This window comes from Mandrillus leucophaeus, unplaced genomic scaffold, assembly GCF_000951045.1.
Source record: "Mandrillus leucophaeus isolate KB7577 unplaced genomic scaffold, Mleu.le_1.0 Scaffold510, whole genome shotgun sequence".
In the NCBI taxonomy this organism is placed as follows: Eukaryota; Metazoa; Chordata; class Mammalia; order Primates; family Cercopithecidae; genus Mandrillus; species Mandrillus leucophaeus.
Window position 1 is genome coordinate 1164474 of NW_012105476.1, and position 16456 is coordinate 1180929.

Sequence of the window (16456 nt, forward strand, 5' to 3'; positions counted from 1 at the left end):
CTCCCAGGCACGTCCAGGGCTGCAGCACCATCTTTGCAGACTCGGGACCTGGCAAACTCCCTGGGCTCTTCCCTGTCATCCTGCCCTTTCCTCTCCTGCTTCTTCTGTAACAAGAGGCAGGAAGGAGCCCGTGGGAGATGGGGAGACTCAGACCAGCCTCACTGTGTTTCCACACACCCCTGCCTGCCCGTCCAGAAGCCTCTCTCAGGCCCAGGGGACACACAGGTCTTAGGAATGGTTTATTGACAAATGGCTTCTGGCGGAGTGGCTGGGTTCCCTCTTAGCAGGGTCCTCACACGGGGCTCACACAGAGCAAGGCTGCTCAGCTGGAATGTGGCCCGTCAACACTGCGGCGCCCAGGCTCCCGGCCACTGGACCCCTTCGCAGGGGTCTGGGTGTCCCCCGAGGCCAGGGCCGGCTTCCCTCGGGGTGCTCGGTACTTGTTCTTCTGGCTGTAGAACAAGTTCCTCTGGAAAAGGCGGGGAAGGCGGCCCTGGTGCAGCAGCACAGCCAGGACCATCCCTGCAAGAGAAGGCAGATCCCAGGTGGGCCGCAGGGCTCCTGGGCCCAAACACAGACAGGACACCTACTTCCAGGCCTGTGTCAGGACAGGGGAGCCAGGCAGCCTGGCCAGGGGCCCCAAGAACCCTGAGGCCCAGCCCCTGCCTGGTCCTGGTCTTCCCTCCCTGGTCGTGCCCCTCCCTCTAGGTATGCCAGCCGTGGGGATGGGGGCAAGCCCGTGGGGTTCCTTGTACTTCTGAACCACCCTCTGGGATGAGTGACTGGAATTCCCCTGCCCCCACCTGAGCCACCTGCAGAGCTTCTGTGGCCATTTTCTTCTGGGACATGATGTGGCGTCCCAGGGTGGCTGTTTGCAGGGCTGTGGCCTGGCGTAGAGGTGGGATGTGAGTGGACAAGAAAGATGTGGGTGCCCCTTGGTGGGAGGCTGGGCCCACGTTCTTCCAGAACTCCAGGAGCAGAGACTCCTAAATCCCCGCCTGCCTTCCAGGTCATTGGGAAGAACTGGTGTCCTGGGCAGAAGGGGAGAGTGGATCCTCTTCAAGTTTGATCTCAGTCCTCTAAGGATTTAACCCACAGCATGTTGGCTCCACTAGGGCTGGCCTGAGCGAGACCTGCCTGTCACCACCTGCAGCTGCTGTGGCTCCGGACAGTGGCCCCTGTGCCTATAGCTTGCTGAGACTGGCCTTTCCCCTCACTCAGCCCTCCAAGGCCCACTCTGGTCCTATCTCTGCTCCCAGGAGGGCAGGCCCAAGGAGGCCGGATGACCTGCTCAGGGGCACAGCCAGCAGGTGCGGGTGGCCGCTCACACCCAGGGAGCCAGCCCCATGTCCATACCTGGCTACGGGGCTCCTGCCTGCAGCCTCAGAGCTCCCCGGGGCTCATGCTGACACTGCACACGTGGATAAAGGAGGTTAATGGACACAGCCTGTTTTTCGGGTTCCTGAAGCTGCTCTAAGCTGACAGGAAAGGGATGCTGTCAGAAGTGTCAAGCATCCAGATGGATGAGACGGGAAGAGACGCAGGAGCACGGCGTGGGACTGACAAGACACCGATGACATAGAGGGGTCGGATCCCCCCGCACAGGGACGAAAGCCGGGAAACAACCCACTTCTTCCGCAGATGCCCCGTGCTTTCAGAAGCTGGTGCCCGAGTCTCTGTGGGATGGGGTAGCCCTGGGACTCACCTAGGAGGAGGGACAGCAATTCCACATGGGAAGCTCCAGAGCCCCAAACCCCAAAATACAGACACAGCCAGTGCCTCCCTCCCTGGCCCTGGCAGGAGACAGGGTCCTCTCTAGAGGGGGCATGTGGACTCGAGCATCAGGCCCGCCCGAGCCTGGAGTCCCGCCTGAAACAGGGATCCCAGCCTCTTCCCACTTGGCGCCCAGAAGCCGCAGATGCCCTTTGGGCTTCTCCATAGAGGTGGTTCTACAGTGAGAGGTTGTAGCGGGGTGAAGAGTATTTCCCCAGCGACATGTCCTTCCCAGAACACAGGACGTGCCCTTGTTAGAAATAGGGCCTGGGACGTAACATTAGTTAAATTACAGTGATGTCATACTTGAGTAGAGTGAACCTTAAATTCAATGACTGGTGTCCCTATACAAAGAGAGAGACAATGACACAGAGGAGGCAGCCAGGGGAATCGGCAGACATGGGAGCGGTGCGTCTCCAAGCCCGGGGACAACGGGGGTGCCAGAGGCCCCCAGAGCAGGGAAGAGGCAGGAGGCTCCTCCCCAGCAGCCTCCAAGGAGAGCTGACCCTGTCAATGCCGCGATCACAGGCTCCAGCCCCCAGAGCTGGCTGAGCATACAACCCTGTCACGTGAAGCCTCTTCGTTTGCATCCTTTGCCTTACAGCCCATGAAGCCACCACAGGCCATGGCGTGCAGCCTGAGAAACTCAGGAGGAAACTGATCTCCCACCCGAAACTCTGCCCAGGCCTCGCCGACACTCAAGTGCAGGTCAGAGCCAAGATACTGTATTTCAGACAAAGGAGGTCTGAAGCGTACCTGCCAGGTCCCCGTTCTCAGGAAGCTACTGTGAGACAGGCACCAGCAAGAAGAAGGAATAAACCAAAACAGGAGGCCATGAGGAAAGCAAGAAACAGAGATGCAACCAGGAGAGAGGTGAAGGGCAGCCCCAGACTGGAGATGGACACCTGTGGGTAACCCGGAGCTGTGGATCCTTGGGGGAGACGGTGCCCACGCAGAGCACTGGTGTTGAATTAACCAAAGCACCCAGAAGCCTGGGCAGGAGAGAGTCCAGGACCCTTCACCTCAGGAAGCAAGGCCTGTGTAGGAAGAGAGGCGTCCTGGGCCACCACAGCTCACCCGGGTCGTGTTTCCACGCCAGGGAACTAGCGAGGGCTCTGGAGCTCATCAGGAGGAGGAGGCCGACCCACCCTGGGTGAAGGATCCGCAGGGGAGTGTGGGGGCCGCAAGGGAGGAAAGCCAGCCCCCCACATTGCAGGAGACAGCCCAGGGTTGACGCCTGAACTGAAGAGTCTCAGAGAAGCCCTGCAGGCCAGTGTGTGGGGACAGAGAGGCCAACACTCAGCTGCTTCTTAGCAGAGGGCGGTGCTGCCTCAGGGACGAGGGGCAGGAGTGGGGTCCTGATGCACTTCATGCCCTTTCTAGGGCCGTGCACATGCCTGAGATAGTGTGACCACATCAGAACCACGGCGACAGATCACAATGATGTCAGTGTCACCATTGCAGGGCCAGGGTGCCTGAGAGACCCCCAGCTCCTGTCTTCCCCCCAGGGGAGGCTGAGGCATTGACCCTGAGACCTCCCCAGTGTAGAGCCAGCAGAAGCTGAAAAAAGCTTCCAGAATTCCACAGGAACCCAAGGGCCCTTCTGGTACCTCAGCGAGGTGGAGCCGAGTGTCTGAGAGCAGGTGCAGGAGAAGGTGTGGGCTCCACCTGGGCCTCTGACACCAGGAACCAGAATCCCCAGATCTAGGGCCAAGGGGGGCTGCATGACCTCCCCCTGCTGCTCCTCTGCTTGGATCCAGGATGCAGGGAAGGAGGGGCAAGCACTGTGGGGGAGCTGAGGGGTCCCCTGTGTGCATCAGCGAGTCCCAGACCCGCCCCACCAGGAGGCAAAGGGACCGGCTGCTCCATCCCATGCTCACAGCCCTGTAAGTGCACGATGGCACCCTATATCATCTAAGTGGGGCTCCCTGTATCCTGAGGATTCAGGGACTCCAGAATGAGCCCCTCTCGGGGGAGCCTAGCTCCGGGTGTGTGGAGATGCCACCTGGGATGGGAACCCCAGGTTCATGGAGCCCCACTGCAGACACCGTTCCCCATGTGCACAGCGCCCCTTGCAAGGTTGGCGTCTCCCCAGCCTGCCCCCTTCTTACCTGGCTACAGCTTGCTCGGCACCAGGACGGTGTCCACAGTGAGACACGCCGTCACAGCCTCTTCCCCACACACCGTGCCCACTGCAGAGACCTCCCCAGGAGCACTGACCCAGCACCCTCACCTCCACTCTGTAGGACCCCATGTGCCAGGACACTCTCTGGGCCCCAGCAGCCCTAGGGACCCCACCTCGCCCCTGCCCTTACCTGTCAGAGGGCCCAGCCAGTATACCTGGGCGTACTCCAGTAAGGTGTGTCCTGAGCAGCCAAAGGTCACAGAGGTGGCCAGGGCAGGGTTGAAGAAGGCAGACGTGAAAGGCCCGGCTGTGGGCAGAGCACAGTCAACCCTGGTCCCCAGCCCTGCCTGACGCCCCTCTCCAGGCCAGGACTTGACACCCACCACCGAACCCACACCGAGAACCCCACTGTGTGCAGGCCTGGGGGTTGCTCTTGGCTCCTGGAGCCCCCCCGGCCCCCCGTACTGATAGACACATAACACAGCCAGGCTGCTTCAGTCAAGCTCTGGGTCCAGGTCAGCAGCTTGGGGGCCCCAGGGCCGTCGAACACCCTCCCGACGTCTCACCCGGACTCCCGTGACCCACCCATGCTACCCTCCAACACCCCACCTTGGGGGAAGTGGCCCTCGAGAAAGATAGGGACAGAGAGAGACGGAGACAGAGACTAAGAGAGACAGATAGTGAGAGAGAGAGACAACAAGAAATAGAGACAGGGAGACAGAGAGAGAGAGAGGAGAGACAGAGATCTCAGAAAGGGGCAGCAGCAGAGGAGAGGCGAGGACCCGGCTGTGTGATGTGAGACACTGTTCTGCAGCCCCAGGCCAGGGTGACTACCCCAAATAACAGGATCCACCAACACCAGGGACCTGCCTCTGGGCAGGGAAGAGCAGGGAGTGGGCCCAGCAGAGGGCAAGGGCCACAGGGACATGGAGCCTGCGTCCGCCCACGTGGAAACCAGGACCCTGAGGATGGGCAGCTCTGTGCCTGAAACCAGGCTCCTTCGGCTTCATGGAGGCAGGACCTTTGACAGGAGCTCTCCAGTGCCACCCAGGACAGAGGCCCGGGCAATCTGCCACAGACGTGTGTCCCTGCAGAGCTCCCTGCTCACCCGTGCCTCAGTTTCCCAATCTGTACAGGGCTCTAGTGGCACCTTCCCATGGCCTTTGTGGTCCAGGTTCCGTGGTGTCTGCCCAGTGCTGGGTCGGGGGCAGTGCCATGGACCCAAGTGCTGGTCCTGTCCTGATTAGGACCTCGGACCCTGGGAAGGAGACCTGGCGCCATGCTCCCTGCAGCCCTTCCTGTGGTGTCCCCAGTGCCTGGAGCACGAGGCGGCCGCCCCTGGCTCTCCCCGCAGCCCCAGCACGTGGACACCTGTCCCGGGAGCTTGCTGAACAAAGGCTTTCATGGTGGGGGAGCCTAGCGCTCGGAGGGGAAAGCAGACATGGGGGGCTGGATCAGACAGAGGGTCTGATTGGAGGGAGCTCACAAGGGGGTGAGGGGACTATGAGAGGTGGGTCCCACGGTCAGCCTAGGTGCAGGCAGGGATCGCAGGATGCGGGTGTCATTAGGAGGCCAGGGAGACCGAGTGGGGCAGGTGGGACAGGACCTGTCACTCTGGAAGGGGTGATAGAGGGTGCAGGGACTCCCACACCAGACCAGGGCTGGGCCAGGAAGCGCCTGCCTCGGCAGTCCCAAATACCCCAGATGCAGAACTTCTGGGAGGAACGGGAGCAGCTGGGACTGGGGAGAGGTGCAGTGGCCATGATGGCCCTGGCAGGGGACAGGCTCCTCCACAGCACCCCATGTCCAGCACAGGCCCTCGTCCACCTGCCAGGTCGTAGGAAGTCACCGCCCCTTCTCGTGGGTTTGTTGCCGCCCGGGCCAGCAGCCCGCTCTCCTGGGTGTGAACGGGCCTGAGTGTGCATGGAGGCCACACAGGTGGAGGGGTCTTGAGGGGAATTAGTGCTCACCTGTGTAGGCCGTGACGGTGACCAGCAGAGCCACGGCGGGCACCCTGTAGGCAGGAGGACTGTGCCGCAGGTGCAGGAGGAGCAGATGGAAACAAAAGGCGCAGGCGGCCTCCACAAGCGCCCCGTGGGGCACAGATGTGCGCAGGGCCGAGCTGCAGCTCTGGGCCATGAGGCTCTGTAGCAGGTGCAGGTCGCTGAGCTCCCAGGCCCAGCAGAGGTGCGTCAGGGTGCAGGCGGCCTGCATGCCCAGCCCCTGGGCCGCCAGCTTCAGCAGAGTGCCAGGCAGAGACGCCTCGGCCATGAGGAACTCCTGCAGGGACACGGTGGGGTTGGCCAAGGCCCGGTCCAAGGTGGCCCCATGCGCCAGGAAGAGCAGGAAGAGCAGGGTGAACAGCAGGTCAGGCCCGAAGCCCCCAGCCCAGGGCCCGAGCTCGACCAGCATCCTCATCTCTAGGCAGCAGGCCCCGAGCTGCACCGCGCCTACCACCTCCCGGGCGAAGCCTTCATAGGCGCCCACTGGGAGCAGGGCCTTGGAGGCCCGCCTGGCCCCCTCACAGAGGCCGAAGGTGGCAAAGAAGAAGGAGAGGGACACGTTAAGACCTGCCATCAGCCTGGGCCCCGCCGAGGAGCTGTGCCTGCAGGACACCGGAGGGGACAGGGCAGAAGCTGGCCGGTTCCCACAACCCAGAGGGCCCAGGAGTGTGGGAGAGGGCACCTGGGTCTCTGGGAACACCACACCTGCAGCCCCAGCTCCCGCCCCACCAGCTGCCACCCAGGTGCACTGCCAGGATGGCCACAGAGGCCCTGCCCCCACAGCCTGGCATCCTCCCGGCACGCGACACACCCAGACGCACTGGCCACGCTCGGCCAGCCCTGGACTCTGGAGACTGGCCCAGCTCTTCTGAGCCTCTAGCTGAGCTCCACTACTCCTACCTGCGCTCTTGGCTCCAGGACCCCAATACCTGCTCCCTGCACCTGGCCCCTCTTGAGGCAGGGTCCCCCAGATCCCTGCACCTCCTCCAGGTCCCTGCCTGAACAAGGGCCCCCATTTCTGCCTCCCTGCATGAATGCAGTGAGGGCCCCATGCTTATTGCACCTGCACTGTGTCCCCACTGGGGTGAGACCCCACTGAACCTGCACTGTGTCTCCACCTGGGAGGGCCCCTCATGGCCCCTGCTCCTGTTCCCTGACCCTGCCTAGGTGAAGCTCACTCCTGCCTGCACCTGTAGGTGTCTTCCCTTGAGTGAGCACCCCCTGCTCCCTGCACCTGGCTGTGTCCCCACCGAGGCCAGGCCCCCTGCACGTGGGCTGTGTCCTTGCCTATGGAAAGGTCCCCTCATTCCTGGTTGCCTGCACCTCCACTGTGTCCCCATCTCAGCAGGGACCCCCAAGCTTCTTGATCTGCCTAGGGTCCGGTCCGGGTGAGACCCTCCTCCACCTGCTGTGTGTCCCCTCTGGTCAAGAGTCGGCAGCAGCCCCTGCCCCAGCCCCACATTCCCTGCCCTGTGCTGCCCTCACCTGCCCCTCAGGAGAACTCAAGACCACCCCTCACATCAACCTCCCTCCCACCTTCCTGCCCAGAAAGCGCTTCCCAGAGATGAAAACCGAAAGTGCCATCGTCATTTGCTTGAAATTCCTGCAGAGGGGCCAGTTGCCCACAGCTGCATGGAGATGGTGCTGAGCCTGGGTGTCTGCAGGAGGAGAGAGCCGGGGCTGGGACCATCCAGAGCTCCGGACCCCGAGGGATGGGGCAGGAACCCTGCGGGCCCCACGATGGGCAGTCTGTCACCCTGCAGCATGGTTCCTGTCCACTGGGTCTCCACCCAAGCACTGGGACACCAGCCACGGCCATATGGGGTACAGCATGTGGGACCTGCCCGGTGTCCCCCCCGCAGCCCTGTCCTTCTCCCCTAGGACCGACTCCAGCCCCCGAGGGCCTTCCCCCAACCTGGCCCACAGCTCCCCTTTCTCTGAGACTTAGATTTCCTTTTATTTTTGGAAACCCAGTTGGGTCCCACCTGGCGTCCCCCTGGCACAGCTGGGGAGACTGAGACCAGGAGGGAAGGGACCTGCCCGAGGGCACTGCCTGTTTTCAGGGAGAGCCCTGTCCCTGAGAGTTCGTGTCCCTTGAACATGTTTGAGAGTTTTGTTCCTTTTCATTACTGACTTGAACCCATGTCATGAAGAGTCACAGTCTGGCCGTTTTTCTGATGATGAACATGTGGGTGGATTTCAGTTCTTACTACTATGAATAAAGCTGGTATTAGCATTTTGGTCTATTCCTTTTGTAGATACAGACTTTTATGTCTTTTGGGTAAATTCCTAAAATGCCCTGGGTGAGCTCTGTCCACTGAATAAATCCCAGATCTATAAAATTGGAAAGAAGACTTTATTTCCTAGAAAGGGGTAGGCCCTTCAGGGTGGCCGGGCAGAGCCTGGGCCGGGCACCTGGAAGGAGGGGGTTGGGGCAGGAGCTTCTTGCTGAACAGGTCGGCTAAGCACACGCGCTCCCTGGGTTGCTGGAGGAGCCGTGAACATTCAGGAAGGGGTCGTCACTCATGCATACTGAACAAACACGCATGTGACATGCGTCCCAAGTTCCCTTGGGGGTGGACACGTGACATCTAAATGTGTTCCTATGAGACCCGTGCCTGGAAAGGTGAAGCAGCAACACAAAGGCGCTCAGTGCACAGCCTCTGGAAACCAACCAGAACCAGTCCCTGCTGGGTGGTCCCTGATCAGAATTACAGAAATCAGCCTCTTGGTCAATCAAACTCAGGGCTTGTGGCACAGAGGAGTGGGGCTGTGTGTCAGCGTCTGCAGTGGGTGAGCTGCACCTGAGTGAGTATGGCTCTCCTGGAGGCCAGTGCTGGTTTAGCTGCGAGAGCAAAAGAGAACCCTCCTGGCCGGCAGCCCCTGGTTTCTGCTTTTAAGTGTCCGTCCGGTGCGTGACTCCACCCCTGCCAGGCAGGGCTTCAGGTCTTGTTGACTGTTTGCTATCTTATCACCACGAGGAACCTGTTTTGTCCGTCTCCTCTCCACCTTCACCTTCATGCGGGTGAGTGTGGTGTCCCAACCACAGACGGAGGGGCTGTGACGCGGCGGGTCCCACCTCCCGCTCTGTCATGGCGGAATTTTTGGCATGTTTTTCAGATTTCTCTGGAATCCCCTTGGCTGAGAGGGGTCTGGTCAGCTTGTTGGTGCGGGGGCTCGGGATTTCATTTCTGCTTCTCATATGGCAGGCGAGTGAAAACGTTTTAAGGGACTGTCCAAACCTTTCCCGAAGTGGTTGCGGTGTTTTAACTCTCGCCATTCGTGTGTGACAGTTTTGGTGTCTTTAAAAGTCGGTGGTGTCGAGATTTAAAAACTGTCTCTCTTCCGCTGATTGTGCGGTTCTGACTCTTCCTGGCTTAAAGTTGCATTTCCCTCATGACAAAAACTTGTTAAACAATTAGTCCTGCATGGTCTGTCCATTCCAGTCTCCTCTGTTCATTTTTAAAGTGGGATTGTGTGTCTTTTTATTGATTTGTGATAATTCTTTCTATATTCTGGATTCGAGATTTTTGTGTGAGATTTGTTTGGCAGTATCTCCGCAGACTTCCTGGTCATTTTCTGCGGAGTGTCTTTTGATAACTAGAGTATTTTCCTTCGAATAAAGCCAAATTGATTATTTTTAAATGCACTCGTCACTGCTTTCTCCTCCCTGCCCAGGAAATGTCTGTGCACTCTCAGGTCACAGCAATGTTCCCTGATGTTTTCTGCCAGACGTTTCATGATTTCCCTGTGAAGTGAGGTCAATGACACCTATTCAGATGGTCGGCGCTTCTTGCACAACATAAGGGTGCGGTTTTATGTGTTTCCACGTGGATGTCCAGTTGCTCTGGACGCCACACCCAGCCCTGGCTCCACCTTGTGGGTACAAGGCTCTGCCTGTCCTTAGTGATGGGCAGTCAGAGTGGAAACCCCCACTCCCGCTTTGGGAAAGTCCCCAGATGTCTCTCCTGGACAGTGTTTCCCTCTGAGAAATGCAACATACCCCGTGGAGGCGAGGCTGGCTGTGACGCTGCCCCTGCTGCCCAGACCTCGGGCTGGGACAGGGCGGGCCGCACAGGCCTGGAGTGTGGCCGCTGGAGCCAGCTGGATGGAGGCCCGACTGTGGGAGGCAACTGGCCATCCCTGGCACTGGGAGGGCAACAGACAGGGGTGAAGGGGGGGTTGGGGTGCACAGGCCATGCTTTGGGGACCACAGCCTGGTTTCCAGCCCCTGGGATGCTGCCCCCACTCCCTGAGCTGCCCTCCTGGCCCTGGGCATGGGACCAGGACTGGAGGCAGAAAGCAAGGGGTGGGCTCTGTGTGGGGCAGTGCAGGCCACTCTCAGCCATCACCACCTGCCCAGAACCCCCTCAGCCTGGGCCGAGAGCCCACCTGGCCTATACCACACCCTGGAGGCCCCACACAGAGCCACCGAGCACAGAGCCCCCCAGCCCACAGCTCTGGGAGGGAGTAGCCAGAGCCACCCCCATCTCCCAGAATCCCTGCCTGGAGCCCCCATAGCCCCCTCCCATGGGCTCTGCTTAAGGACTGACCTTCCTGGACCTCTGGTGTCTGCCTGAGCAGAAGGTCAGAGAGCCCATGTCCTGAAGGGTATTAGAGTCCAGTGCCGGCCGGCCTGAGGCCCAGTTACCATCCAACAGGGTGCTGCTGGGGCTCCCTCTGTGGTTCTGAGTCAGGGCCCAGCCTCCCCCCATGACCAGGTCCTGTGCAAGCCCCCAGAGCTTGCCCTGCAGAGGGCCCTGGCCAGCCCTGAGCCAGCCTCTGAGGGCCTCATGGGAGCCACTCCTGTCATCTGACCCGTGACCTGTCTAGGACACCTGCCCTCGGCCATGCAGGGCCTCACTCCTGCTCCTGAGCCAGTTCCGCCCGCCTCCCCGCATCCCCTCCAAGAAGCTGGGAGGGGCCCCTGGCAGGGGCTGCATCACTGCAGGGAGCAGGCAGCGGATGCCCGGACTCCACCCAAGGCCAGAAGAGGTCTTCCTGGAAACGGGCAGCCCCTGAGAAATGAAACTGAAGCCGCAGTCACATGGAGGTGGCGGTGCGTCAGGGTGGGGCGCAGGAAGCTGTGGGAAGGAAGTAGATCCGTATCTTATTTCTATGGCAGGACATAGTTCAAGCCACAGGGAGGGGAGGGGACCGTTGGAGGAACAGTGGAAGTAGGGGAGGGTCCACCCTGCACTTCCTCTCCCCGGAAACAGGTGCGAGGGGTGCCTGAGGCCTCTGCCCAGGCCACCTCCTCAGTGCCTGGCGGTCAGAGGGTCCACCCCAGTGTGCATGGGAACAGGCCTCCCTTCCACATGAAGGTCACCTGGGGCCACCTCATGGGCCTTCCCTGTCCTTCCCGATCACTGGGGATGGGGGAAACTGGCCTTGGAAGGCCTGGGGACCCCTCTTGGTCAGCCTTGCCTCTGGCTCAGAGCTTTGGGCCAGGGCCCAACCTGATCCAGGACTGGCTGAGTGTCCCCCACACGGCCACTCTGCTCCCACACCTGGAGGTGGGACTTAGTCAACATGCCCTCCCAGAAGCAGCCAGATGGGGAGGGGGCTACGGGCTCCTCTGGTGTCACCCTGTGCTCACAGCCTAGGAAGGAGGCCCCCACCTCGGGGCCAGGGGATGTCCTGGCATAGATGGAGCTGTTTGGTGTCACCTGGACCAGAGGCCTATGGGACCCGGAGCCTCGGTGCCGTGCCTGGGAGACCCAGGCCTGGAGATGGCTCTGCAGACTTTACTGTCACAGGGCATGACGGCCCCGTACTCGCAGGACCTCCTAGGAAACACTGAACTGGAAGGTTGTGGGTCCATTTGGAGGTGGCTGTGAGGGGCTGCTGGTGAGCAGGCTTGGGGGTCTGCTCATGGCCTGGGAGGTCAGGCTACCTTCAAGTCCCCACAGTGCCCCTCACGGTGCTGGAATGGGGTCTTCCTCCACCCCTGCCAGCCATGGCCTGCTGAGCCACCTGCTGAAAGCCGCAGTGACACAGCCTGGGCTGGAGAAGACAGCGGCTCCAAAGACCCGCGGCAGCCACAGGCCCCTGTGGAAAGGAGGGCTGCGGCTGTCAGGAGCGCTTCTGCCTGATTTTGTAGGGTTGTGTGTGTGTAGGTTTTGTGTGGACATGTCCAAAGCAAACATGTTAACTCGCTTCCCTCTGCTGTCCCATCACCACGTAGCATGAGAGGCATTGACTTACGTCACACTATTAAAGCCTTGTGAATTTTACAACAGAATGTTTATGTTATTGGATATCAGGGAATAAATAACCACCTTCAAGGACTTCATCTCCCCTGTTGGGGATGGGACGAGCATGTTTTCCGCTGTACCCAGGACACTTGTATCAGGTTTGGTGGAAGCGTGGCCTCAGTATGGTGTTTTTAGCCACACACCATGGTGTTTTTAGAAATTAAGTATGGTTTAAGGAGACGGGTACGGGTGCCAAGCTGACAAGGGGTGGACTCGCGATGCTTAACTTTTTGTGTCAAGTTGACTGGGCTCAGGGATGCCCAGAGAGCTGGCAAATCTTGGCTTCTGGTGCGTCTGTAAGAGTGTTTCAGGAAGAGGTGAGGATTCGTCAGTCGGCTGAGGAAGGCAGATCTGCCCTCAGCTATGAGGGTGGGTAGCACCCAGCCCAGTGCAGACCCAGGCACAGGGGGCTCCTCTGTCTTCTTGGGCTGGGGCATCCGTCTCCTCCTGCCCACAGACCAGGCATTTTTGGTTCCCAGGCCCTTGCGCTCTGGGAGTGACACCAGCGCTTCCTCGATTCTCAGGCCTTCGGGCTCGGACGGAATGATGCCACCGGCTGTTCCAGTTCACCAGCTTAGGGACAGCAGTTTGTGGGACTTCTCAGCCTCCATGATCAAGGAGCCGATTCCCATAAAAATCTCCTACATATATCTCCCCGGACTCTTTCTCTGGAGAACCCTGACTCCTATACTGGGGCCTAGAGGTTTGGTTGTAGCAGGCTCTGGGCCCTGATCCAGCACCCGGCGATACCCCTAGCTCACGGGCCCTAGGTGGGGAGGGACAGTCGGCCTGAGGGAGGTGCCTCCTGGGCCCCACCGTGGGCTCCTGTGCAGACAGGCAGGGTGGGGAGCAAGGACAAGGCTGTCCCCTCCTCTGGCCTCCGCCTACAGGTGTGAATTCTTTCCAGCCTTTTCTGCGGGTGGGGGGTACACAGGGGCAGGCCAGCCCCAGGCGCCCTCAGGACTGCACCCTAGGCCTGCCCTGGGGGAGTGGGGATGGGGCTGGGGCCTCACCTTGCTCAGGACCCAATCCTGGGGCAGCTGCGCTCCTGGCTTTTTGCCTGCAGGACAGAGGGGCCTGGAGTGGCCTGGCCCTGCCATGGGCAGCATGGTGTGGGCATGCAGGTGAGGCCTGCCTAAGGTGCCCAACCCCCTTTCTGCCAGCTGGGACCTCCTAGTTCAGTGATGTGTCTTCCTGTCTGGCATGTGAAGGGCTCTGCAGCTGTGGGGGCTGGACTGTGAGGACACAGGGAGCCTGGGAAAAGGGTTGGTGAAGGGTCCCTGTGGCCACAAGCCATGTGAAGAGGGGCAGGGCCAGGCTCCTATTTAAGCTATTGTGGGCCCAGGGGTCTCCTTGTCCAGGATGGAAAGCCTTGGAGCATGAGGCACAGGCCCTTCCCCCTCAGCCAGCCAAAGCCTCGAGGGCCGGTCACAGCCCGGACAAGCTCAGTCCCCTCCAAAGGTGCTGCCTGACACCAGGCCTCCCATGCCACATCCCACCCCAATTCTACCCTGGGATCCTCACACACCCACACAGGCAAGGGGAGAAGCCAGGGCACCCCTAGGCTTGGCAGAGCAGGGGATCCCCACTATGTCGTCTTTGTTCGGTCCCTCCTGGGGGAACCAGGGGCCTATGGGTGAAGGAAGTTAACCCTGGAAGGGCCTGGGGACATCTCTGGACCAGCCTCACCCTGGCTTTGATCTTTGTTCCAGGGCCCAGACAGACCACTCTGTTCCCACACCTGGCTCAAGGTGGGACGGAGACCTTCCCAGCCTTCCCACAGCTAACCCAGAGGAGTGCACAGGGTGGGTAGGCAGAGGGTTCAGGGGCCGCATCCAATGGGGTGAGGCTGAGGAAAGGGTGCTGTGAGCTGAGCAAGGACTCCGATCCATTTCTGCTCATCTGCCCCCAGAGCCGCAGGGAATGCTGGACCCACCTGAGCTGGGGGCATATGGGGCTCAGCACTGCACTGTGGCGCCCAATGGGAAGACCCTGCTCTCTTCCGCCTCTCCCTGACCTTGAGGATTGGAACCTTGGGGAGCCTTGGGTGAGGTCCCCTCCCAGGAAATACTGAGCTGAGACACTGCAGGCCCATTTTGAGGTGGCTGTGAGGGGGTGCAGGTGAGTGTACTTGGGGTTCCTTCAAGGCCAGTCCCAGCAGGTCACCTGCGGAAGGCCCTGGGCAGGTGCCCCTCCCTGTCCTGGAACACCATTCTTCCCCATCGCCCCGGAGGACCAGGCCCAGGCAAGGCTGGGGATCACGACTGTTTATTGCCCCATCCCTGTCAGTACCCAGCTGAGCCAACCCAGGACCAATGGGGCTCCACAACCAGGTGTCCCCCCGACATGGGGCCTGCGCATCCCTGGTGGCCTGGGCCCCCACCAGGAAGCTGCACCACAATGATGACGGTGGACTTGTTCCTGATCTGATAGTCCTGGAGCTTTTTCTCCGGGTCCAGGCGGTAGTTGGCAAACATCAAAAGGAAATCCATGGTGTCTGGGGCAGAGAGCAGGCGCGTCAGCCTGGGCCTGGCCTCCGAATCCCCGCAGGGCCCTGGCTGGGGGAGGGATCCCAGCATATTCCCCAAGAGAGGTGAGGGGACAGTGTTTTGGGGGTCTGCACTCTCAGTTCCTTTCTTGGGGCATTTCACCTGCTGGGGTGAGCTCCGTACCCTGTCAGTTTGCTGGGCTTATACCCACATCCTGTCTGAATTTAGGGGGCAAAGGGAGCACAGAGGAGGGGCTCAGAGAAGGCAGAAATCAGGGGCAGGCCCTCCCCGGGATGGAGGAGCCCTGAGTGCAAGCGTGGGGCCTCTCCTTGTCCAGCAAGGACGCCAAGGAGGTTGGCCGCTGCTGAACCCCCAAACCTCCACATCCAGAGACGGAAATGGAGACTCCGCCAGGAGTTACAGAGTGCCACCCTGCCGGGCACAGACCCCAGAGTGAGGAACCGCAGGACCCGCAGCAAAGCCCCCAGGCCTCATGTCCACCCCAAGCCCTGGATGGGGACCCAGCCATCCCCTCCCCATTCGTAGCCCTAGGGGAGACCCAGAGCCCTGCCCAGGACTCCTCACCTGGAGTTGAGCCCACCCCCCTGCTCACCTGCCTTCAGCACAGCCTTGGACACCAACTTCATCAGCCACTTCACAGTCATGGTATTGAATTCCTCCTCAGAACTGGCCACATCCAGCACCGTGTTCTTGCCCATGACACCGTGTACCACCAGCTGGTACATCATCTTCCTCCCGGAGCTGACAACGGGCAGACAGGATGGCCTGCAGCTGCAGCTGCTGCTGCTCTGGGGGCCCCTCCTGCCCCTCCCCTCCTTCCTCCCCAGGCGCCTCCTCTCTTTCCTCCTCAGGGCCCTCCCCTCCTCCCTCCCCTCCCATCCTCCTTCCCCTCCCCTCGTCCTTCCCTGCCCCTCCTCCTTCCCCGCCGCTCCTCCTCTTTTGCTTCCTCCCTAAGCCCTCCTCCCTCCCTGATCCCCTGCCCTTGGGGATTTCTACTTTTCCTGCCTTCCCCAGGCAGCTTTGGCTCCCTAAGAGTTTGGCTGAGAAGGGGCTGCGCCTGCTCAAGCTGCTAGGGCTCTCGGAGGGCGCGTGTGTCCCTGTGCACCTTTGTGTGTGTGACACGTATTGGAGGGCGTGTGTGTCCCTGTGCACCTTGGCGTGTGTGACACACGTCAGAGGGTCTGTGTGTCCCTGTGCACCTTTGTGTGTCCCTGTGCACCTTTGTGTGTGTGACACACGTGTTGGAGGGTGTGCATGTCCCTGTGCACCTTTGCATGTGTGACACGTGAGTGTGCATGTCCCCGTGTGGTGAGGATCTGCAGATTCTGTGTGTGTGCATTCCTGTGTGTCCTGGTGTCTTGTGTCCCTCCGTGCATGTGTGGTATGAGCGCGTGTCCCTGTGTCTCCGTCTGCATGTGTCCCTCTGCGTGTGTGTGGTGCGAGCATGTGTGTCCCTGTGTCCCCGTTTATCCATGTGTTCCTCCACGTGTGTGGCATGAGTGCATGTCCATGTCTCCGTCTATCTGCCTGTGTCCCTCCGCATGTGTGTGGTGTGAGCATGCGTGTCCCCGTGTCTCCATCTGTGTGTGTCCCTCTGCATGTGTGTGGTGTGAGCGTGCGTGTCCCCGTGTCTCCATCTGTGTGTGTCCCTCCGCATGTGTGTGGTGTGAGTGTGTGTGTCCCCGTGTCTCCATCTGTGTGTGTCCCTCCGCATGTGTCTGGTGTGAGCGTGCGTGTCCCCGTGTCTCCATCTGTGTGTGTCCCTCTGCATGTGTGTGGTGTGAGTGT

At 60.6% G+C, this 16456-nt stretch overlaps 1 protein-coding gene across 2 annotated transcripts; it reads right to left on the bottom strand.

Annotated features, from left to right (window-relative positions):
* Positions 1 to 282: 282 nt before the first annotated feature.
* On the bottom strand, positions 283 to 6475 carry LOC105551229 (aquaporin-12B). Of its 2 annotated transcripts, XM_011996396.1 has the most exons (4): positions 6353 to 6475; positions 5869 to 6316; positions 4089 to 4205; positions 283 to 522 (listed from the first exon to the last, which is right to left on the bottom strand). In XM_011996396.1, the coding sequence occupies exons 1-4, from the start codon at positions 6473 to 6475 to the stop codon at positions 323 to 325; spliced, it is 888 nt and encodes a 295-aa protein (XP_011851786.1). In that variant the 3' UTR covers positions 283 to 322. The 2 variants fall into 2 exon arrangements, with proteins under 2 accessions (XP_011851786.1, XP_011851784.1); XM_011996394.1 differs by having other exon boundaries at positions 5869 to 6475.
* Between the last annotated feature and the right edge of the window lie 9981 nt (positions 6476 to 16456).